The 26,464-nt window shown below is 41.2% G+C and overlaps 1 protein-coding gene across 5 annotated transcripts in view; it reads right to left on the minus strand.

The window, feature by feature from the left end:
- bcas3 (BCAS3 microtubule associated cell migration factor) overlaps positions 1 to 26,464 on the minus strand; it is a 319,787-nt gene that overhangs the window by 128,409 nt on the left and 164,914 nt on the right. Inside the window, exon 24 of one of the 5 annotated variants that reach the window (XM_034605305.1) lies at positions 14,604 to 15,117. The exons of the other annotated variants lie outside the window; for them this stretch is intronic. Coding sequence (XP_034461196.1) covers positions 15,107 to 15,117 — 11 coding nt within the window. The 3' untranslated portion in view covers positions 14,604 to 15,106. Of the gene's footprint in view, positions 1 to 14,603; positions 15,118 to 26,464 lie in introns of those variants that run through there. 5 annotated transcript variants of the gene reach the window in all.

Raw genomic sequence — 26,464 nt, forward strand, 5'->3', positions numbered from 1 at the left:
GTAAAAACAAAAACATTTGGAGTGTACGGCTCACAGCTAGAGCACATCTCTTATTTGTTATCACTTATGCTCCAAGCCCGGTTTACATTCTCCTTAGTGTGTCCACTGGCGTGTTCATCCGGAAATTTGTCCCCTTCGCCCCCTCCTGATTTAGATTCGGAGAGCAATAAAACTTGCTGAGCTGTTGCCTTGGACAAATAAACTGACCGAAGTGTTGATGTAGAGATGTCCGAAAAAAAACAAAAAAGTTTGGAAGGGAGCGGAGAGAGCAGGAGAGCGAGCGAGAGGGGGAATGATAGGTGCTGGTCTCTTGCTCCTTCCTGTGAAAGTTTCCGGCACGGCAGTAAACATGGCAGCGTCTGTCTCCTGTGGGAGCAGAGGGAAATGTGTTTGTGTGAGAGTGTGCTGTCAAGTGAATCTGTGTGTTTATGGATGTTTGTGTGTCTGTGTGTGGCGATGTACCGCTTGTTGGTGCATGCATACTTGGTCTGGGTGTGTGTGTGTGTGTGTCTGTGACTGTCTGTGACTGTGTGTGTGTGTGTGTGTGGAGGTCAACAGTTCCTCTCCTCTCTGTGAGGGAGTTGTGCTGGAGCCAAGTGCCCAGCTGCTCATAGGTGTCTGTTTACAGGCGGATTCACAGTCACACACACACACTTGCATGCTTTGCATCACTCTCAGGGATTTGATCAAAAAAAATGACAGAGATGGGGTGGGGGTGGGGGTGGCTGCTTACACGCATGTACTCAGACTTTTGCATTACTCTTCAATGCTATCGTACATTCATTAACTTGGGTTGTCAGTGGCCAGCGAGCCCAGTCCACACTCATGAGACATGAGCAGAGTATATGTTAACAATAATAATATAACAAGCTGCTCCTTTCCCTTTTCAGCACTCATTTGATTTATGAGCCTGACTAGTTACATACTCAAAAAATATGATTTTCTCCAGTAAATTTACGGCACATCACTTAACCCTACTGGCACAATGAAGGCACAACATGACACGAGATTCACAACCAAAGCAACACATTGTTATTCCGCCCATGCTAGTGAACTTAAGAGCGAAAGCACAGCCTCTTACAAAAAATGTGGCGATGCACCCACCAATCACAACAAGAGACCACTTCTGGGTTTTGTCCCTTAAAGTTAAAATCATTGTCTCGTGGATTCTTTGAAATCTAATTAACATGAATCTGTCGCAGAGTCTGAGAACAATAGACCAAGCAGTTTACTATGATTCTCACAAAAAACACAACATGTACGGTTTGCCTGAAGTGTGCCTGCACTTGCAGCAGTAGGTATTTAACAACACAACATAATTACAACTGGAACAATGACCAACATTTATCAATCACTGTAATTAGAGTGATTTTAGGATTGACCTATTTGACCACCAACTTTGTTTTCCAGCTTCTTGGTTTGCTCGAGTTAAAGTGTCACTGTCACTTAAGGCGGCTCTCCAGAAAAGCATATCAGCACCAGAGGTGGAAGGGAGGTCCTTTACTTAAGTAAAATGAATAATACAAAGATGTCAAATAAGTTGAAGAGGAGCACAACTGCTTTGTATACAGCAGAGTTGGGCTGTCAGGACATGCACAGCTCATGTCAGAACCGTGTTCCAGGTAGGGAAGGAAAATGAAAGACGCCACATCATGTTTCATGTTAATGGTTCATATCCTGAAAAACTACAATAGATTATTATTGTTCCTACTATACTGCATATTTTAAATGGTTAGTGTAAATACAAATGAATAATCCTAATACTTGTTCAACCAGGAAGGACACACAGATGCAGGAGACGTTCAGCAAAAAAAGAGACGCAGCACAAGACAGGCCAGGCCCTGAGTTCAACAGAAATTCATGAAACCTTATGTTATATTATTGTCCATATTTCTCTCTCTAGTGTAGTGTACAGCTGAATCACTTATAAGGATAGTGTTCTGTGGGCCATGGTTTGTTCACAGGTCTGTCACCACATGACGCTGATATCCAGACAGAGAGTTTAGTCCAGTGGTTCCCTCAAAGGGTCACAATATGAAACTGAGGGACATGGGATGATTTATTGACCAGGAAAGAAGTGATAAACAAAAAACAAAGTTCTAATTCACAGACATGTTTTCTCGTTTGTGTTCTAATTAATTGTAACTGTTGCAGAAATGAAAGTTATATTGTAAGCAACTCCTCAGTGGAACCCCAGTCAGACACTTGTTTTGTATAAGTCACAACACAAAATAGGGATAAATTCACTGAATTATTAAAGTGATTCTTTGCATAAAAAAATTAACTTATTCAAATAAAATATTTGTCTTGTTTCTTGTTAAATGTAGTGGAGTAATAGATACCAAGATTATGTGTCCCTCAGTAATTCAAGACTGTGGGGGCTTTTTTGTTGATGGTGTTTAATTTTGTTACTTGTGCTGTTTTAAAAAATAACACAAGTATGAGACTGTTTCTCTATTATACTCAAGTATAAGTTCTTTTACTGTGGTTTTACTTGTAATGGAGAATATTTACTTTAATGCTGTACTTAAGCAAACCATTTATTTTCTGTTTCATTAAGTCAAATGGAGCCCTGCTTGACATGTTCTTGTATGTCTCCTCCTCCATATACAGTACAGAGGACTCCCACATGTTTGTTATTATCTTTGAGCTGTCAGCTGATCACTGGCGACACACTGGTGGCCAGTGCAGGGAGAACGGGTGAGTCCAGCTCACACAGAAACAGATGTGAATGTCTGAATGATCTAACACAGTTATATTATGTTCATAATAATACAACACATTATCATCTCTTTCCATGGTTATATGGCTGATGATTTATTGTCAAAAAACCTGCTGAATGCAAATTGGTTTAATTTTTAGTTTAAGTACAGGAAACAAGAAGCATAAATATTATATAATGACATAGCAGTCAAAGCGATGCTCTTTAACAAAGTAAGGGCACACAATCAACTATGAGTGAGATACTTGCTTACATAAAAGATAAAGCAAGGAATTGTGTTCCTATCCTTTCTTTTCTTTTCTTGTTGTTTTTGTTGATACAATTTCCGAGAAGACATGAATGTGATCCCAAGTGATAACGAGCATTAATTAGAATTCTGTCTTGTTTGGAGGCCTCTCCTTGCCAACGGCAAACCTCATGATTCCTGTCTGGACTTTCAATCAGACTTTTGGGTCTAAACGATGATTTATGTTCTGTAAAACAGTAGGCTGAGTCTGCACCAGCCTCAGACTGAAAAAATATCAACTACAGTATGTCGGCAATATAGACAGGCTGGCCTCAGCAGACTTCTTCGATTAAGGCAATTCAATTTTGTCCTGCCATGAAATTGCTTCATGGTACTTGTGACAGCTAACATTTTAATGTAATTCAAATCTCCTAATTTGTTAAATAGTATATGACATAACACCACGATAATCACTGACAGTGTGACGCTACAGAGAACTATAGACTTATCAGATGCATTAGATTCAGTGTTGTCACTTTATTGTATCACCTTAGACTAACTTGTAAAATCACTCTCTTTGAAATGGGAGTTTTGAACGGTTTAATATGTTTGTACTGTTGTAAACATAGAATATTACGGAGAGATAGTGCATGTTCTTTAACCTGAACGACCATATAGGTTATTTGTTGTTAGGGTTAGTGATGTCTCCTGACAACATGGTCGTCATGGTTACAACTATAAACATGCAGTCAAGCTTAGGCAACGGTCATGGTTTGGTTAGGTTTAGGAAAAGATAGCGGTTTGAGTTAAGACAAGTTAAGTTAAGGACCTTTGTTGTCATGGTTACTATCAAAAAGTTAAAGCTGTGGAACGGTCATGGATAAAGGAAACAGTGACTATGGGTCTCAAATAGGAAATAAAGAGCCATCTCCTGTCTTCCCGTGTTTTGTTGCACCGTTCACCCCCAACCTCCTCCTGACACGTCTTCAAAGGACATCACATGACCTGTAATCATTTCTACAGCCGCCACAGGTTGTCTTAGATTCAAACTTTACTATGGATTGTAAAAAAACTAATGGCACAGACGACATGTGGGCTTTTTTTTTACAGGACGACAGGCTTTGATATTGATAAATGTTTGAACTAGTCTCAGACGCACCAATTATATCGACCAACACGTCAAATTTCTAATTAACTGTTCAACAAAAGACTGTATTTCAAAATTTCATACAAGAGATGACTGAAAGGAATGTCAACAGCGGGGAGAAAGTCCACTTCATATCTGGCGACTGTGTTTAAACGGCAGCAGCCACCTCCAGAACACGGCGTGCTGGATGGAAGTGGAGGTAAGTGCAGGGCTGTGCTGTGTCTAATTCAACATGGCTGAAGGCTAATGAACTCACAGGGCGGCCTGGCTTTTCTCATTAAAGGTGAGACCTTGTCACTCTTACATATGTTAATAGGTGACGGGATCGCAGTAGTGCAGGCTTTAGGGGAGACCTGGAGGGGTAGAATTACACCTGTGTACGTGTGTGTGTGTGTCTGTTGTAAAGTGACACACCGATGAGGTTTAGGAGAGGCTGTTTTGAGTTAATATGAAGTGATGTCCAGATTGCCAAAGTGATGTTTTTTTCTCTAGTGTGTATACTTAAGAGTTTGTATGTGTGTGTGTGTTCTTAGTGTTGAGCGGCCTGAGATGCCTGTGTTTATTTCTGAAGCAAAGCAGTGACCCTTATGTTTTTAACAAAGGCTTGAATGACTTTGCTTTATACACACACACACACACACACACACACACACACACACACACACACACACACACACACACACACACACACACACACACACACACACACACACACACACACACACACACACACACACACACACACACACACACGCCATTACTGTGGTAGATGGGTGCTGGCTGAGACCTCTCAAACACACACCCCTAACCTTTCACCTGTCACCCCTATAGACCAACCTCCATTACCTCACAATTACATCCTACCGATGTTCTTCCCCGTGTGCGTGTGTGTCTGCCTATTAATTCTATTATGGGTTGTTTTTTTTTCTTTCATTATTTTATTTTCTTCCCTTCACTCATCCTTTTTATTTTAATTATTCGATTAAACCTGTCATTCAATTTACTTTTAAAGGAATTGCGGTTTAGAGGCTTTTTTACTTCAGGTCTTGAGTATTTCGATTCTACAACATGTGGGCCACGATATGTACTCTCTTACATGACGTCATATCAATCACCTGGCTGATAAATGAGAAGTGATAGTCAGGGGCCCAGTCATGGTAGAAAAACAGAGTGTTGTAAAGTGTTGTCTTATTTTATTTGAGCCGAGGTTGTGTAAGGACCTTATATAGATATGTGTGTGTGTGTGTGTGTGTGTGTGTGTGTGTGTATGTGTGTGTGTGTGTGTGTGTGTGTGTGTGTGTGTGTGATATGTACGCTGGGATGCCTGCAGGAGAAAGACAACAGCACCCCCAGACACTGATCTGCTCTGGACCCCAGAGGTCATGAGTTTTGACCTTAAGGGAGAAGTCAGCGCGCCCACAGGGTCGCAGGTATAGGACTTGGATTACTGCCCTCTTTCCACAAACACTCAAACAGACACACACACAATGGCATGACGAGTGATATGTCAGAGAGCAGCAGCACGTGCACACACACACTCACACACACATGGATGGCTTGAGGGGAAATGAAGCGGTCGCCTCTCAATGACCTCTAACAAAAGAACCATTGAAAATAACAAGACAGGCTCTCACAGAGGCAGTTCAAGAAAAAGTTTCCCTTTGTTACTCAAGGCAACTTCTCACCATTCAATCACCAGATCCTCTGAGCACTGCCAAACTGGTTTTACAAGGGTTGACAAGATGACTACTGGACGCTTCAATCGGGAAAAAATAAACATTTGACATCCGACTTTGGCATCATAACCTACAATCTGTCTCAACACCACATATCACAACAATAAAGAGTGTGAAAAAATATGATGCGTTAAAATGAATATGGTTTCCTTTCGCTTGTCCAGATGATTTTTACATCAGTCAAACCACTCAGTGGTTATTCTTGGGTTTTACATGGCCTTATAAAAGTCTGAAAAAATCTTGCCGGAGACTCTGCTCAGGCACTTATATAGGAAGTGTTTGGGGTTTGGCTTGCGTTCAACCACATTCAACCACAATGTTTATTATTTCAATATTGGTCAAACAGTTACAACATGTGAGACAAACAGCTAAGTATGGCCTTAATCACTTTCAATTTCAATCGAGGACTTCTGCCGATATTAAATGCAGAAGACGGTCTTAGCAGGATCTGATACTGAAGGTTTTCTCTTGGAAACGGTTCCTCATAAGATCTCCGTCCTGTTTTCAGCAGTTTCCACTAATAGAACACTTCTGAGTTGTGGCTGCAAGCTACTTGAAGATGCAATTTCAACTTTTTAGGCACTAAAGGGTAAGCAGTGGTAACACAATACTCTCAACAGGCTGTTCTTGGCTCCAGTATGAGCAGCGTGGAAGCCTCTCCGCTGAACCAGTGATATAGATGGAGAGGGTAATCAATTCTTATTTAGGGCAGTTTCATTTCATATGACACCCTTTTATTACAATAAATGGACTGGTCGTAGCCACTTTGCAACAGATGTCGAGCTTGTGTGTAATTTCCCAGAGGCTCAATTTAAGATAATGGTATATTGTAAGAAGCTGAAAGAAGCATAACCTTTTTGCCTCAGTAGTTTTTAAACATTCAGTTAGGGATGTATATGAGCCAAAAACAGTGACAAAATCTGAATTTTCAAAAGTGGCGGATAGAAAATAAACACCAGGGACAGGACAGGGGGGGAAGGAGCTCACACAAATATCAATAAACACTCCTCTTCCGTCTCGGAAGCTTCCTGCTTTATTTGATTAGGCTGAAGACGGAGGGAGGGTTGGGGGTGAAAAACAGAGCAGTCATGCTCTTTTGCTTTTCTTCCTCCTTTCCCTTCCTCCGCAATCTTCAGCCTCTCCTTAATGGGAATGGGAAGTTTGGGAAGTAGAGGGGAGAGTGGGGAGGGGTAGGGTGGGCTTCAGCTAGCCTCAGCCTAACCTCCCCCATCTGGACTGGGGAGGGGATGACTTGCCAGCCTCCAGGCTACTCCCAACCCTTCCCAGCTGTTGGCTGTTCAGGGGCAGAGGGTCTTCCCCCCTCCTGAATTTGTGCTTTTGGTGGGCTTGAGAAAGCATTTTTTCATAAACAATTGCCATATCCTCCACCAGCTGCTGACCCCACGGCTCCTGTCCCTGAGCAGAGCGGAGCTCGGGAAGCAGGCAGCGGGGAATGGTTTTCATTTAGGAGACTCCACTTTGCAGGGGAGACTTGCTAAAGGGCGCTTGGCCCCACTGCTATTAGCATGATAGCTATAATGCAGAAAGCTAGATAGGTCACTCTCTGGGAGCAAGAGATGCTAGCTGATAACAGCCCCAGTGACAGCATGGCTACTATCAGAACCGTGTGTGCTATGAGGATGGAGCTGGAGGCAGGAAAGACTCAAGTAGCTTCAACAGCTGTCTGTCATATGTTTGGGCCATATTCAAGCCTAAACTATTGTTCCACTCAGGTGTTGCATTAACTGACTACATATGACACGATGCATGTTTGTCTTCTTCCAATGTGGAAATAACTACGGACATGCTAACAGGTTTTGGATGGCTTCCATCTGATTGTCAAAGATTCTCCTGAAGTTAACACCTACAAGGTGGCAATGGCAATATCTAGAAACCTCATCTTGATATCCAAAAAGTTTTCTCTCGCACCTTTCTGTCTGACATGAAAACAGAGCACAATGTTGACACAGGATGTGTAGTAAAAAAAAAAAAAGCCTTTCAGCAGCACAGCAGTAGCTGCAGTCGTATGTTAGTGGTTACACATGCAGGATGTTTTCAGAGCTCAGAGCTCCACATACAATCACTGCAGTTATGTCTTTAAAATGGAAGTGAAATAGCTCAAACTTAAGTGTTTAAAGAATGAGCGGAATTTAAGCAAAAATCGGGCTTAACTGGAAACCATGTGGCCTGATCACAAATGAAGTTTCTATTCAGTCAGATGCATGTGACATGAATGACTAAAACAACTGAAATTATTTCTTCTGCTGCTGCTGCTGCTGCTGGACACAAGGTTGATGAGTTTGCCAAAGTTAGGAGCTGAAAGAGGCTAATGAAGAAAACTCATTTACAAAAGATACATATAGCTACATGTGTTAGGGCTGAGTAACAACTATCTATGTGTTTGTCACTATGATCAACACGGCACATCGTGTCCATGTGTTTGAATGTGTGGTTAAATGGTTGTTTATCTGTATATGTATATCCTGGGATAGATGGTGACCTCTCCAGGGAACCCTGCCTCTCGCCACGTCAGTCGGGATTGGCTTAAGAATAAATATATATATACCCACAATTACACAATAGAGCAAACAAAAACACGAAGAAAAACTCCAAACCGTGCGAGCCTGAAGTGTATCGTGCCAGATGGGAAATAGCAAATGACAAGATTCAACGTCATCAACTGAAAAACAAACAAAAGAAATAGGAAACACGCACACAAAAATGTGCCCATGCGCACACACACACTCACAGTTATCCCCACCCACTATTCCCTGTCTACTTCCCTGTCCTAAAACAGCCTTCCCGCTGCATGTGTTGGTGGAAATGGATTGGATGCTTGTTAGTGAGGGCGGGTACAGGTGCCAATGCAGTATGTATATCATCTGATGGCATGTTTGTGCTGCTGCACTATGCATGAGTCGGCCGGGCCTCATGCAACATTCAGCAGGGCAGGGAGGCCGTAGGTGAGGCCAGCACAGCCTGCAGCCAAAGACGCCTGCACCTCCAAGTGTGTACGTGTGTGTGTGTGTGTGAGCTCAAACTGAGCTTTGTCACAGCTGGCTGGTGGATCCACACATTTAGAAACACAACTGGGAGGACACTCACGCAACTGCAAGTCAGAGTCATACGCACTGTTACACACAAACACTTGCCTTGGCACAGTGGGGCTGCACATCGTACAAAAGCTATTTTCCTCTACTTGCATCATAAAACACATAAAAAACACACACAAGAATACCCACACACCCCTACCATGCACAATTTGGATGGGCAGTTCTTTTTGCTTGGGCATCCCATTTGAACCTTCACCTCAAGTCCAGCACTCAAACACCCTCCCACGCATCCACACTCTTTGTACTGGTCCGCCTTGGAATCGCATGGTAATACTTCATTATGGCAGCACTGTAATTTGGGGGGAATGAGCACTTCAAACGAACAGCAACCCACACAAACACACACGGACGGGGTTACTGCAAATGTGTGTAACCCAGAGTTCTGCTGGGACCAGTATCTGCTTTTTTTTTTTGGTGGATTCCCAGAACAGTCCAAAATACACCCGGACAGTAATCAGAGGCGCGCTGCGAGGTTATAATTGTTGGAGCTGATTACAAAGTGGAGAGTAATGGTTCAAATTGGGAGAGGAGCGCCATGCCAACTTGTGCACTGTGAAATGTGAACTCAGGGACACAGGGTGTCAGGTTTTGAGGCCTCCCTCTGAATCAATTTCCTCCACTGAAGTTACACGACAGAATCTGACATTTGGCGGCTGCATGTGTCACGTTTTATTCGTTGAACTTTGCATAGCTGGGTGGTCTTTGCTAGCAGCATAAAGCTAACAGTAAAACAGTATGGATACCTACCATTCCTATTAGGCTCCTCACTAAAGGCCTGTATTGTTTTTATATCAGTGTGTTGAAATATTGAAGTATCCGCAGCTGAGACGGGAGTCGTTTGCAAGGTTTCCTGTGTATGCTTAGGTCCAACTCCATGAGATAGTTTGAATAGTCATCAGAGTATTTTGGTAACAATCTGCCTGTCAAGAGCGGGCAGTCATTATTTATAGGACATTGAATGTAACCTTTAGTTTCTTCAGTGAAGACGGTATTCTCTTTCAGGATGTCATGCAACAGGGTTACTTGCTGCCCTGCAACACTTCAAGGAACAAAGAGTTGCAAAAATGAACAGAGAGAAAAAGAAATTAAGCAAAATGTATCTCTATGGTTCATTAACAAATACATCGGAGAGGCAAGAAGGATGATGCCCTATTTCAAGGACAGGAAAAGTGTCAGCATTTGAGAATAGTGGAACAATGACAATACAGTGACAATTTGTACTAGGTGAATATATCATAAAAAATTCAAAATATACCGTATTAAATGAGTGGAAGATTGAAGTCTGCTGGGTATGTATGCGTCTGTGTACATCCCACAAGAAGTTACTTATTTAGTTTAAACAAAGACCCAAAAGACCCCTTTCAAACACTCCTTCATCCAAAGGCATAAATAATACAAAACACACAAGCACACAAACACCATTCTTGGCTCTCACACACACACAAACACACAGTGCCATGAAGTGAGGTTGTCCTTTGTCCTCACACACAACACACAAGTTAGCCGTAATGCTCGAATGAGCTGCAATTGAGAAAAGATGGTGGAGCGTGGGTGGTTGTATGCAAAGTTCAGGCACATACTTAAAAGCGTCCAGCTTAAGGTAAAACATATACTGTTTAATGTATGATGGGAACTTCCACTGAAGACATTACAAATGGCAAACAGAATATTTACACGTGAGGTTTTGTACGGAAACACAAAATACAGCTTTAAGGACTTCAACTGGTTATTAGAGAGAGGATAAATGTATAACCATCAAACACGAGCTCAAAGCACAACACTGAGGGGTCCAACACACGGCCTTTTTATTTTACACACAGAGTATCTACAACAACAGGAGATAAATGCTCAGCTCTCCCGTACTGTGACAACAAAGACTGCTAAATCTCCTTAAACATGCAGGGATGGGGAACCAGCATGAGACAGAGTATGAATACAAAACAGGAGGAGGATTTGAAAAAAACAAGATGGGCCTTGGTGGAAAAAAAGTTTCCCCTCCCCTGCTGAGTGAGAGTAGGATCCAAGCTGACACTTACATAAGAGCGAAACGATTGTGAAAAAGTAGATATATTGTTTTTTCCAGCCCTCATTTGTAAGCTTCCCTGTTATTTAGGACGTGTCCTGTACTGTGCCTTTTCAAAAAGAAGTGAAATTATTCCACTTGTGTTAAATTTAAGTTAATCGTACTCGAATAGAGAAAAAGAGGCTGAGGCTTGAGACTGGGTAACGTTTGCAATGACAATCATCTGAGAAGTAAGTAACGCACACGGTGTGAATATTAGAACCCAAACAAAAGCACTTCATTGAAACATATCATGCATTCACATTTTAGTTAATGTGATCTTAAAAAATATAAAAAATATACATATTATGTCTCTCTCTTCTTTGCCCTTTGATCAAAAGGTATTTTGCACTTCTTCATCGTCATGTTATCAGATCATCTCTGAGAGCAGCAGTAAAGTTGCAGGACTGAAACCAACACAGTGAGCTGAAAGATATTGAATCCTCTGCAGAGCGTTGGTGGGTTTGTCATTACTGACACCCCTGACATCACACATAGTCATTTGATGCACTGACAGTATGAAATATTGATAAGTGCAGCTTCAAAGTTGAGACGGGAATAAAATAAAACTCCATGCATAAAACATCAGACTAAAAAAACGACATGTCTACTCAGCCATAATGAACATTAAATGAAGCTACAAGTCTTGTTTACGTGAAGATTAAAGGCATTTCTAATTTACCTCAGACATTTATATGTGGCCAGTTCTTGTTTTTCATTGGCTGACCTTCGCACTGATACTGATACATAAGTCAATGTGGTCTTCATTTAATGCTTTTGAAATCTCCGAGGCTGTGGCACCATTTAATCCATGTTGTCAGTATTTGTCACTTACTGAGTGGAGGGTAGAGATAGTTACAGTAATCCACTGAGGGCATGGTTCTGCTCCTTTTTGTCAACTCCATGGTAATACTAGCACATGGAGATTTCCAACTCTGAACATAGTGTAAAGTATGTAAAGTGTCACAATGGAGCACCAGAGGAGACACAAATATATTTACTTCATAGGGGAGCTCTCATTCTAAAATGTATTTCTTTAAAATGCTACTGGTTGCGTGGACTATTTGTAGAGAACAAGAAGGAGACACTGGAGGAGCCTCATACACACGACACACTCCCTTTGTGCACTTCCTCCCTTCACAGTGTGACGCTTGTGTCCATCTCATCCTGAGCTGGAAGTATAATAAGTGCTGGATTTCTCTGCCTACAGGGCAAATGCTGCCTAGTGTGTGTCAAATATGGGAGTTGCTCCGCAGAAAAAGTGCACTGCGGTACAAGGGACAGCTGAGCCACTCAGTGCCAACAGAGGGCCGGGAGGGCTGCGTTACTGCATTTTGTAAGGCAGCAATTTTGACTCTGGGAATAACATCTTAAATATTACTGCACTAATATTTTTTTCTTTAAGTGTGTCACTGTGGACATTTCACCAGTATATTATGAATACGTTTAAATATGTAACATTAACAATCACCTATAAATAGAATTAGTAGCAGCTATATTAACACCTGCAGACAGTGAATCAGGTGGCTGACGTTTAGTACATGAAACCCAGACCAAGTCAAAAGCTCACCCCCCCCCCCCCCCCGGACTTCTATTTTTGTGCCCTACTATTTCTTAAGATAATTGTGAGTACCATGATAAACAGATTGAACTCACATCACCCCATTAATGCCGTGAATATAATATTCTATTTAATGAACTTCAGGGACTGACATGTCTTTTTTTTAAATTTTGTGACAATTCAGATATATGCCAAAAAATAAAACACGAGTGTCGACACATGTCAGAATAAAATAAATGATGAAAATGGCTAAATTCCTCTTTCAGTTTTCAAACAACACGAAAAAGATTTACAACCATGAATAAGTATCAGGTCTTTTGCTCTCCTTGACACATATTTAAGATAGCGAGCGCATAATAGAATGGACTGGTTTTATTTTAAATAAAGGTATGTTGGTTGTCATGGTCACGTGATTGTCAATGTCCTATTCAAGGTGGTTGAAGGTCATGAAGGCGCAACTTATCTAATGTCAGACGTGAGAGGCAGACGCCGAAAGAGGGGATAGGGGGGACACATACGCATTGTCAAGAACGTGAATAATCTTCATCCCGGGAGTACTTCAGCCGAGTTTCTGTCTACGTTTAGATCGTCTTCCTCTTCTTTTGGCCGCTCACATTTGAGGTCACATTTGAGGTCACCACAGCAGTGGTCAGTCTGCACATATGATTTGGCATATGTTATATTTTTAACACCGGATGCCCTTCTTGATGCAACCCCATCCGGGCTTCAGACCCGCACTAAGAACCCACTAGATCATGCCGCCACAGTGGCTGGGTTCCAGGAGCCGTTGGGATCAAACCACCAGAGGTCCAGTGGAAAACCAGCTCTACCACTTCAGCCAAGGCCTCCTCTTCTGTATACGTTTATATGTTACCTGAAATGAACTGAAACCAACTCAGAGGTTGGCGACCCAACTGAGGATGCAACAATCAGCTTGAGTGAATAGACATCGACTATACTGACGCACACAATGAGCAGTGAAAGACTTGGTTGGGCAACTACATACACACCTCACCACTGGGCCCTGTACGGATTCACTTGGGACAGCAGCTTGTCCAGCTTATGGCTCCCAAAGCATCGAAGACCGTAAATTAACAAGATGACGATGTTGCAGCGAGAGAGCGATCGCTAAGGATGGATGACAGGTTTCTGGTTTTACCAGCTCTGAAGCATTTAATGATACCAACCCTCCATTAACAGTTAATGATATGAGTGGTGCCAGCCTCTTGTGGACAGTTGAGGTTGAAGAAAATATTGTTATGGCTTTGTTAAACGACAGTAACTGATTTATGCAAACCTCTTGTATTTGTTTTGTGTTGCCACTTCACCTTCTATCTGATTATTATTGATCATTTTTGCCTCCACTTTGGGGTCCCAGTCCGTTTGATTCTTGGTTGGTATATTTGTTTGAAAGACAGATTACACAAAACCAACTGAATGGATTTCCATGAAATTAGACGGATGCTGTATGGGAAACCCATTTCATTTAAGTGTGGATCAAGGAATTATTTTTCACTGCCTTTAACATTGTGAGTTTACAACATTTCCATTGTTTTCCCCTGGTAATTCATGGCTGTTGATGAAAAAAACAAAACAAGCACATTTAGGGAACAGACATCTATGAATGTGTGGAACTTGATGCAGCTGTTGGGTCTTGATGGAGATATTCGCTCTACTGAGTCATTCTATTCCAACTATAAATTGCAACGGCAAATACATTTTGTGGGAAAGGAAATTGAAATCCGATATGTTTCTACTTATATAACAAGGATAAGGGGTTTATATATTTGGCAAGTCACACATTTATTGATATTGAATAAGACATATATCCACGTTTAAACGATATCATCTACTTATAGTGACAGCAGCATTAGGAAAGATTAGGGAAAGATTGTGGTCTTGTTTATTAGTTACTTATCAAAACCCATCATCTTCTCCTAACCTGAACCATAGAGCTTTTGTTGTCCAAACCACTGACGGACTCCAACCGCCCCCTTGCGACTCGACTGCTGTTAATAACTGTGGCGCTTCGTTCATTCATAAAATACAGTTCCTTTGAACATGATCAACTACTGATCATTTCCTTTTTGCTGTTGCAGTTTAATATATAAATGCAAATTCTAGTAGATTAGCTATTCATTGTCTACATTTAAATTAATTGTTGATCAGAAATTGTATTACTTTTATTTACTTTTTTCAAGCTAACAGATACTGACTTGGGCTAAGCATGACTTCTATTTCCAAAGCCATCCATTGACAGAAATGAACAGACAGACAAACAGAAAGACAGACAAGTAGAAGCTGGCCATCTTCCTGTCTTCCTCCTTCTCTTCCTCCTCTCGCCTGTCCTCTTCTCTCTCTCACACCAATGATAAAACAATGACTGGGTCGTGAGGGAGAGAGGGAGGGATGGATGGATGGATGAATGAAGGGGCAATGAAAATGATAGGTGTGCTTGCGAAGAAAAAAGTAAAAAAAAAAGTAAAATAAATAAAGGTAAATTGAAATGATAATTTGCGGGGCGAGGAGCTTCTGTTTTTTAGGAATAACCTGCAAGACACAAACAGGAAATAAAAAATAAAAAAAGGTTGGGCTTTACATCTCTGCTGGTGGTATAGTGTGTATGTGTTTGTCCTTCTGTTAACATATTTGACTTGTTTATCGTCAGCATGCAAACCCACAGTTGGAGAGGGCGTACAAGTGAGTGAGACATGCAGCGGATCAGAGCACAGTGAGTCTGAGGATGTGGATGTTGATAGTCTGTGGTTGGGGAGCAGCAGCAGCAGCAGGAAGCTGAAACAGGTACAGCTCAGATCAAGAACCACGTGGGGAACACAGCTTTGAGTAATTAACGGCCTGAGTTACAATGTGCAGTAGGTATGAGTTGAAAATGATGGGTATTTACCAGGCCTACCATAAGCTGTCAAAGTGGATTATGGGAAATATAGTGTTCGAGGATTTTGGAGGTTGACTTATGCAAGGGAAATAAAATGGATTAATGTCACCTCTTCCTGAAACTGGTAGTTTACACCATTAAAGAATGTCATGAATCTGCTGCTATTTCCTACATAGCCTGTTCTTGTGTGGAAGACAAAGCCTATACATAACAATTATGTCCTCACTTCACACTAAATGGTGGATATTCAAATGAAATTCACAATACTTATGGACAGAGCCTTTCCAGAAAGCTGATCTGGGGTACTAACCAGGACTGAATCTCTCTAAGCTAAACATTGCTCTTCAAATGTCACACAAAGGCCAGATAAGTTCTACTTCTAAGCTCGAGGATCAAATGATTAAACTGTCCACACTTGGTTCTGATTGGAAACTTATTTGCTCTAAGAAGAAGCAGAGTGTATGAACCATTCCAGTTCGCTCTTTTTAAAGTAGGAAACATTTTTGTCATTGACTGTAAAAATCACTGCTTTTAACTAGCAAAAGAAAACAGAAACAGAAGAAACAACTAAAACAAATGAGAAACTACGATTCCACATGCTCAGTGTAAACAAAGTTTTGTTCAATTTGTAAACGTTCCACTTTCATTAGCAGCAAAAGACAAAATCTAAAAAAGAGACAACATTTAAGTTTAGTGTGCTAGCTTTTGTTTTAATGCAGCAGCTTGGGGACAGTAACAAAGAATACAAGTTTTAAATGTGGAATAAAATATTTTGACGCTCACAGGGTGCTTCCACGACTACCTGCTGGCCAGGAGTCCAGCTATGGTGTTAAACACTCAGCTGGCTGTGGTATCAGATCTGAAATTCATCATTTTGATGATGTAAGTAAATTATATTCTTCCTCATTATCATCCTCCAAATTGCTGCTTCGCTAACCTCAGCACAGAACTGTCCAATCCTGTGCAAAACAAAGTGTAAACATAACATGGTGAGCAATAAGCCTAAGTGTGAAAGCCAAAAACCACTGTCTTACACTGAGATTTAGAGCCAGCAACATTTCATCTGCCATGTGTGACAAGGGCTTCAGAGAGATCACAAGCAGTCCCATTAAATCACTGCGGAAAAGCAACAGGACAAGCTCCTCTCTGATCATGGCTTCAGAGCAAAGCACAGGTAAATAAACCATGTGGACATTATGCAGCAAGGTGACCAAAAAGAGGACGAACAGCGGATGAGTTCTGCCGGAGGCTGGAAGGCAGCAGTGCAGACTGGGAAAACACAACCCTCTCATTTAGTCTGATGGAACTGTGAAGTAGCTAAAACACGCAGGAGCAATTGTGGCTGTGTGTGTGTGTGTGTGTGTGTGTGTGTGTCAGTGTGTGTGCTTCATTAGTGTGCATCTTGGCGTTGTGCGTTTCTTGTGTGTGAGTGTAATGGGTACCGTGTGCTTGCTGAGGTCTTGTTTGCCCATCTTAAGTCAATTAAAAGGAAATAAGGCGGCTCTGACCGGCCCGTGAACCAGCTCCCTCAGCTGAGAGCATGTCTGCACAAAAACACAAGCACACACACACACACACACACACACACACACACACACACACACACACACACACACACACACACACACACACGAGCTGACACAGGGAGGCTGATAATGCTCCACAACTGGCAATCGACCCTGTGCCCTGCTGTGTGAGAAACAATGGCTCCAAAGCTCTCGGAGTGTGTGGGTGTGTGTGAGTGTGTGTTTAGTATGGCATGTCTGACAAGGCTTCAGAGAGAAACTGTTAAAGACAACATCAGACACAAATGCAGACACACGTGCACGTTCCCTTTGTTTCTGCGGAGGAGAGAGAGGAGGGCCACAGAACACATTTATGTCCTACAGACATGTGCACCAACGCAACCCAAACAAGAGCGCACACACGCACACACACACACACACTGATGCACGGACTCCCTTCCCTGGATATTTACTCTCACCGTAACCCCAACTACTTGCCTCACCCAACTCTAACCCTGCATCTAACCTAACCTTAAAAATGTTTTCTCCTTAAAATGTTAAGAAATGAGTTATGGGGACTTTTTGTCCAAACAACATGGGAAACACACACACACACGCACGCACGCACGCACGCACGCACGCACACACACACACACACACACACACACACACACACACACACACACACACACACACACACACACACACACACACACACACACACACACACACACACACACACACAGCCCCTTGCTAATAATAAAATGCCTCCTGTGTCATAACATTTCTTAACATGAATTTTCTGTATTTTTGTTCCATTTCCCCTACATTATTCCAGTGACTCCACTTACCTCCTATAACTGACACACTAATAGGTAGATAGACACAAATAAGTTCTAGTCATCTGGAAGTTTTGACAAACAGTTTTACATTTTCTCATCTGCTAAAACTGGTATAAATTAGTTATAAAACAAAAAAAATATCAAAGTTACAAAACTAAAATATAAGACATTTATTCAGTTAGCTGTAAAAAAAAAAAAAAAAATTGAATGATCCTATTTTGTCTCTGGCTCCGGGAAGTGTTGTCATGGTATCATACCGGCAGCTGAACACCCCTCACCTCCCCCTCCCCTTCCAAACATGAAAGAGAACCCGTGGCAACCTTCAGTTTTCATAAAAACTCAAAGGGTGTTTAGTTTGTCCAGTCTGGGCTACTACACAAAACATGGCGGCCTCCATAGAGAGGACCCCCCCCCCCCCCGATGTAAATATAAAGGGCCCATTCTAGGGTAAATAAAACAACAATTTGTATAGTTTAGATGAAACACATTAGTGAAAACATCAATAGAATTATTTTATATAAAATTTCTGTCAATAGATCCTTTTCACCTAAATCTTACACACTGGACCTTTAATGTCATTTATAATCATTATGTGACTTCCTATTTATAAACTTGAAACTTGCAGCCAGACACCTCGCTCACTTGCCTGCATTGCTGATTGTTGCCTCCTTTCGCCAGTGACGGTTTCAAACATCTTTTCCTGACAGTCTTGGTGTCAATGGGCCTGCACTTTGTTTCACCTTCATATGCAACATAATGCCATATTTCTCTTTGTGCGTCTGCTTTGTTGACAAGCTGTGGACGTTCAGCAGGAAGTTCTTGAATTAGTCACCATCCCTTTTGTCTTATTGGCACCATGAAAGTTTAAAAAACGGCTGGTTTACGCCCACTATGCCTGCAGGGACTAGGAACAGACCGCTGCACGCACACACACACACACACACACACACACACACACACACACACACACACACACACACACACACACACACACACACACACACACACACACACACACACACACACACACACACACACACACACACACACACACACCTCCCTGGTGCACATCAACGCAACTGATAGGAAATATGGCACTTAATAAAACACCGTAACTCCTAATGCACTGATACAGATAAAACTATGTATTCTACTCTTCCAAAGTGGGACTGTACAAGACATTTAGGTACATTTGCAGGTTTCTGAGTTTCAGTTAGGGCCATGGTTCTGCTTAGTTCAAGACAGTGTCCAAAAGTCATGTCATCACGGTTCTGTGTTAAGAGCGTGTTGATGTAGTTCAGAAAAGACCCAAAGAGTGACGAGTTGTCTCAGCTTTACTGAACTTGTCACTGCAGAAATGATCTGGCTGCGTCACATTTAGTTAGTTTCAGGAGCCAGAATCAGTTCTCAGTCCCTGCACATCATATCAATAATTCATCGTTAAACTCTGACTCAGAAGCGTCACTATTTTTAACTTCAGTTACAGATGCTGACAAATGTGTCACCTGATGGAGATCAACGTGTTGAAATTCAACAAATGTCATTTGGAAGACAATTGTTGAAGCGGCTGCGATGCTTGTGACTTTGACAAGATAGAACGATCTAATCTTCTTGGCTGACACTAAGCTTTGCAGGGTGCATCACTTTAAAAGAGCTTGACTGAGCTGAAGGAAAGCTGAGGGTAAAAGTTATTCTGCTGTATCGAAGTTTGCAAACCTGAACTGATGGAAAAAACATGACAAAACAGTTCATTCCACAGGTGCAACAGAAACAGTTTCACAATCTATCCAGAGCCGCATGTTCATATGTTAACACTTGAGCGAGGAAACGGCTGTTTGAACAAATGTTCCATAAATAGATGATAGATGGTAGATGATATTTCTAAAAAGAGACCTGAGACCAAAGTGTAGTTGTTTATTACAGAATAATATTATTCTCTCATGTCTTGATGACGTGAAGAGAGAAATCACACATCATTGTTGGGTTGTGTGTCGACGGGATGGGACTGTTTCAGATGATTCACAGTTGTGCACCTTAGTGTTAGTAATGACGTGTTATAAAACAGAGGGCTTTTAGATTTGTCTGTTTTATACAGTTGCAAAATGTTGTGTGACATCACACTGTGGATAGCTTTTCAGTACTTATAACACAGATATCTAAAAGTAAACAATCCAACTAACAGCGTGTAGGGAGACAGATATTGATGATTATTTTTGTCAGTTAAAAAAATTAGTTTCTTACAGAGGCTCATTTCTGGAATAAAAGCATAGAGTTAGAATTAGAGATGAAACATCTGAAACAGTTATGATTAGAATTTTGTGACTTTGAAACTCCTAATATGATTATTTCATAATTTAGATTTACCAGCTCATAATTCTGAAAAAAAATTAAATTGTTGTTGTTAAAAAAGTTTGTGGAAATAAATCTTGTCTGTCTGTGGCTTTTTCAGCGAAATTTGTAAAATTTTGGATACACCATGAGTCATGGTATTTCTGAGAATCCGAGCAGGGTTTTATCATTAGACCTTTGCCCAATTTTTAACCTTCCTGCAAACCCAATCACACAGAAGGACAAGTCAACGTGTTCAGTGTTCACATTCCCGCTGTGAGGAGCATGATAAGAATCAGCTCCTTATGTATCAGCTCTATCCCATTAGAAACAAATAAACAGACCTGTTCTTACATTGGTGAGCGGCCAATACATTCTCTCCTAACAGAGGAGCTACATTAAATCTGCACAACAGAGGAGTGAGGGTTAAGCCAATGTTTTCCATTTACTTGTCTTCCACATTCTATCCCTTCATGAACATCATTAGAACACTGGTATTCTGAAATCACTGGATGAGACTCTGGACAAGCAGTCTGCATCAGGTTAGAGGAAATTAATCACTAGTGCTGCTGAGGCAGAAAATAAAACACCAGTAATTTATTAAACAGATGTAAAATAAAATAACAGGGGTGGAAAAATTACTGTCAGTGAGTCAGTCAAATGTGCAAAAATCCCCAGGGGAAATATTCTACTGTGAATTTATCTTTATGTCACGATCGTTCAAACTTCAGTTTGCAATGAAGCAAAAGGTGTCCAGATGCATTAGGTTTTTCACTTTCTCAAATAAACAACTGCATGTTGTAAAATAAAAGCCCCTCCAGACGAGTCTCTATTTGGTTTGTGAATGCTGATTATTTCCGTTCTCGATGTACAACATTGTGTCCTAAACAGCCAGACAGAGAATGAACAAGTATGTATTCGCACTGTGTGACACTTGTGGGTTATTGTTAGGTTCTCTTTCTATCGGAAATATTGACATATCTAAGCGGGGTTTGACTTCAAAATCATGGGCAGGAACAGGTAACGATTTCAAGAAACAACAGCTAATAAAAGCCACGTGTCCCAGTTGATTGCTCGGGAAAATTCAATATGCGGATGATGTCACAGTGTCCCAGGCCTTCACTGTTTCTGAGATACAACATCAACACATGCCAGGTCCTGATTACATTATAGGATATTGAGAGAAATAAGGGTTTAGAACTGCTTCTGGAAAATGCTGTATAAGAATTAGTAGGGATTTAATCGGTTAAGTTAATTTAGCATCTTTATATTGTACAGCGATAAATGCCTTTTACAAGAGTTGTCAAGCAAACAATTTCCACAAAGCTAAACCTAATGTTTTAGTTTACAGGGATGTTGTTTGTCCAGACAATCGCTGGTGGAACCTGCCATTCACTCAATATCAGCTGGGATTGGCTACAGATCCTGATGAGACCTGATGATTGGATGGATAGAGAGATGGATGGTGTTGTATTTAAAAAAAGTCAGTGTTTTCTGGTGTTCTGCAGAATTTTCAATAGTCTGCCTACCACAACAGATCAGACAGCAGCAGCTAGCATCAGCTATGGTAGCTGTAGCTATGGGACACAACAGGTCACTTTGCGTCATCGAAATCTGAGGACGAGCATTTGCCACAGTTATTTTTGAGCTTTTCTGGTACTGCTGGCAGAAGTCCTGCCTATGATATTACTCTAAGTTATTTTTAGAGGTGTGGAAATGTACTGAAAACAAAAAGCATACGTGAAGAGGGCAGCAAAGAGCATAGCTGAAAGGAGATGGATCATACACCGAGTCCATTAGATACAAACTGTGGGAAAACACACACTGCAGAGTCCTTCAATCAGTCTATATGAATAAATGATAAAAGGAAAGCAAGTAACCGTGTCCAGTGTGTGGATCCCACCACACCAGCGCACATTAGAGCACAGAGACTAAAGTCCAGGTTCCAGACAGAATCCCAGTGCCTCTCTGAACTCTCTCTAAGAGCTCTGCCTTTGTAGTGTAACGCATTGAGAAGTACAAACAGGTCCGAGGGCGCATAGTTTCCTACAGCCTGTCCTCAAAGGCACCGGGTGCTGGAGACACAAGATACTCTGGAAGCAGCTGCAATACAGACAGGGAGGAGGACAAATCCTGCCGACTGTCACACTTACACACACCTGGTGGAGTGCTACGTAAAGTGATCATGCTTCACATTGTCTATCTGAGAAAGTTACACGGACTTGACAGATTCCCACCTCAAAAAGGTGCTGGGGGGGGGGCACATCTCTGTCAGTAGAAGTATAACAGGCACTTAGATAAAATGAGGGGAAATTAGGCTACATCGTATTCAAGTTCCAGTTTTTATGTTAATAGTTTCAAGGAGAAGAAGCAGAGTAATTACTGTGTCTGTCCCAGCTGACACTGTACAAGCTACAGAACTGCTGGAAGGAATTGGTATTGGCAGCTCAAAATGGGCCAGACGGAGAGGACTTCAGCGAAGCTCGTTCTACAACTCCAACTCCTCCCACACGTTGTGCAGAGATGTGACGGAGGTGTTGGCACTGATGATAGTACTTGGTAAGCAGGAAGGAGGAGGCAGAGAATGAGAGAAATGTGTGTTTGGAACTCCACTTGATGAGTTGCATATGCAATGTTGGCACGTCAGTATCCGGCCAGCCATGTGCACTAGCTCCCGTCCATTCAGTTTGCTATCCTGCATTCCTGCATGCCACAGCACCCCAGGACATGGCCATATGCCATTGGCTTGGCCCACTGATCAACACGGCTCCAGCCTTGCATGACAGCTCACAGTGCACACACTCATACACAATAGTTCCGACAGATGGGTGAAAAGGTGGGCCACGTCATGTGTGAAGTGAACAGAGGGCAGGGGGGTGTTAGCAATTACGATGAAACAGACTGCAAAGAGAGACAGACACGTGTGTGCGTGTGTGTGTACAACAAAAAAAAAAGAAGTGCACATGGGCATGTACAGAAAAACAAGCAGAGCATCAACCAATACAATCCTGCACTCCAGATAGAAGTGGCATTAAGATAACCTGCATGAGCTTGAAGACAGTTTGTCCAGGGACACGGAACAGGCACTTAAAGGACCATGCATTGTTCAGGCAGAGGCTGTGCAGCTTCTGACAGAGACATCACAAAGACAACCCAGCTGGGGAGCACAGACTATATATGTTGTGCATAAAGAGAGGCCACAATTTAATCTAGTAAGAACAATGTTTGCGTGGGTTGACCAGTGTACATAGCAATTTCTGAATGAAATACCTGCTTTATGACGCAGGTTGTAAAGACATAGGGAGTTGCTGAAGTGTATTCAGCCAATATGCAATATTTGGCTGGATTTTTTTCTTCTTCTAATATAATAAAAATGGTTGTAGAGCAGGTTATTGTTATAACATTCTGTATACATTGAACAACTAAGTCCAGACTGATGAAATCAGATTTAAAAAAAAGCAGTACAGAGGTGACTCATTCATATGTAAAGACACAAACTTAATAAGAACACTGACTGGCTGATATCCACATTTTCCTGTCCAAATGGAGGAAACAATCAACAAAAAAAACAACTAACTACACAATTGTTCTCCAAAATGTAACAACCCTCCGCTTCACATCAGATTCATAGGATAAGAGCAGTAGGCAAACAAACCAGTCACAATTTAGACATATGTAACTGATATTTATAGAGTGAAATAAAGCTCCTGTGCCTCAGAGTTTCTGTTGGGTTCAATGCTTTTCACTTTCTAAACTTGGGACGAGCCATTCATTGACTCTCCCTCTCTCAGTCCCTGCTGTGATTTCTCCACACATCTTTATTTTCAGAGCAGGTTGTTCACATTTCCTCTCCAATCTCCCTTCCGTTCCCCTGCAGCTGTTTCTCTGACTGGTTACCACCAGTCATTAGCATTGTTTAACTACTCTATTCATGTCCTCTGTCTTTTCCTAAAGTTTCTCCCAGGTTCATGCAGATATTTAAAATTACAACTGTGTGTTTCTGACTAAGCAGCTATTTATACATTAATTGAGGTCATTGATGATGGCTACACAGACAACCATATTCAAGCTGTTTAGCTGAGGCTTAGCTGTTAAAGTTTTTACCACAGTTTTAATACTGGAACTGGACTAAAAATTAAACTAAAAGTTAATCCACACCTTTCGAACAATCAGATTCCAGAATTTTCAGTGGTCCTGCTAAAAGTAAAAAGTGTTAGATTATGTAACACTTCTTGTCTTTGTTCCTTTTTCTCCTGATCGAACTGATGGCACCACAGACGCAGGTTTTAAGCAGCTTGTCCATGCCAGAAATCTGTCAGGCAGTAAAAAGGAATACAGACTGGTATAGTAAGGGGAAAGTTATAGTAATGGCTGGATACTGAACCTCCACTTGTTTTTGTAGGGTGTATGAAAATCAATGACCTGAAGAAAACAGTATTTGTATTGAAACACAGGTGTTGTTTTAGCACTAGTTTTGAAAAAACTGCACAAATTACTTATATTAATAAAACTGAAAGCAAATAAAGGGCCGATTGGTCAGTTAAAAATAACGACGCAGATATTAAGGTTATACAGAGAGAGAGTGGTCAAATTTAACTGGTAATAATGGTCTAATAACATGATGTTTAATATTCAGTTCTCAAAATATTTCCATTTACCCCCTCACAAAGATGAGATAATACATAAAATATAGCCAATTAAAAAACCTTCCAGAAAAGTATTAATTTTAAGCTACTTGACATACTTTTAAAATGTTTGATGAAAATATTAAAATAACTATTTCATAATAATAACGATATCTTTATTTATATAGCACTTCTCAAAATATATTTACAAAGTACTGCACAAATTAATAACAAATAAAAATAAACATAAAAACGGGAAAAATACATACAAACTCAGTAATAACAGACAATATAAATGAATAAAATCCCTGAATGTGTGACAGAATTTTTGCATAAATATAATTATGTCAAATCAGGGAATGCGGTACAATATAAGTATGTTTTAAACTTTGATTGAAAGGAAGCCGTTTTTACTCTGGCAGAGTGTTTAATTTGAGCACATATCCTTCCAACTACATCTTCAGCCTGTAAAGGTTTGTGAAATATAAGTACAACTGACTGTATATTAAAGTCATTAAATGTACAGTCTATAACGTGTAAAGATTTAAAACAAATTGGGTTAGCAGATATTTTACGTCGAAAGTATTTTATTTCCCACTTTCTATCTTCCCAAGGTGCACTTCATGTTCATAAGATTCCACATATTTTTAAATAATGAGCCCATCCCAGTTTCCATATCAAACATGGAATCAAACTGGACCATGAGAGGAGATAAAAACCAACACGTATTTCTGGAATCAACTTACTGACATAAAATGTGAGTCGACAGAAGCAAGCGATTGCTAAATGTGCGTAGTTCACAGTGGCAGAGAGTGGGAGAGGGTGGAGAGTGAAAGTGGTGCTGAGAGTGATGAGAATAATCCTCTGCCCATGTAACAGAGATAAAGACACAGAGGTTTTAGCTCCACACAGGAGATTGACCTCATTACTGGCAACAAGCTCACAAACTAGCACGTGCGCACGCACACACACACACACACACACACACGCACGCACACCAGAAATGTAGATAAGTGGCAAAAAAAAAAGTGCTTGACCAGTGTTTTTACTGTCAGTGACTCACTCTACAAAAGAGTGTTGGTTTGTGTGTGTGTATGTGTGTGTGTGTGTGTGTGTAATGAACTGAGAACACCCAAACCTTGATCAGAAGAGAAGAGAGAGAGAGCGCTGCCCCCTCCACTCACACATTCATCAGGAGTGTGTGTTTGATCTCTCAGCCACATCACACATGTGCCCTCCAATCAACTGCTGCTGCCTCTAAGGCCCCTTTGGCCTGCAAACACACAGCCGCACACACACACACAAACACACACACACACTGACGGGAACGTCCCACACAGAACCCATTAGGACTTTTGATTAAATTTGAGTATGGTTCATGTATAAAGCCATGGCCGGTGCAGCTTCATTCAGCTGTGTGTATGTGTGTACTTGTATGCACGAGAAGAAAAAAAGCAAAGTTGAAATGAGTGAGTGTAAAGCCTCCTAACCTTTGTAATATAGATCCTAACTGCTGCCAAGGGAGGTTAAAACCTAAAAGGGCTCCATAACACTTCATAACTCTGACTTAAATGAAAGAACTACAAGACAAGCCATTAGTGTGACACACACATGTGTGTGTGCACGCGCACATACACACAGTGTCTTTAGAAGTTGGCAAGGAAACCAAGGTCATTAGGTTTATTTCCATTGGCAGAGCAG

Source organism: Hippoglossus hippoglossus, chromosome 13, assembly GCF_009819705.1.
Source record: "Hippoglossus hippoglossus isolate fHipHip1 chromosome 13, fHipHip1.pri, whole genome shotgun sequence".
In the NCBI taxonomy this organism is placed as follows: Eukaryota; Metazoa; Chordata; class Actinopteri; order Pleuronectiformes; family Pleuronectidae; genus Hippoglossus; species Hippoglossus hippoglossus.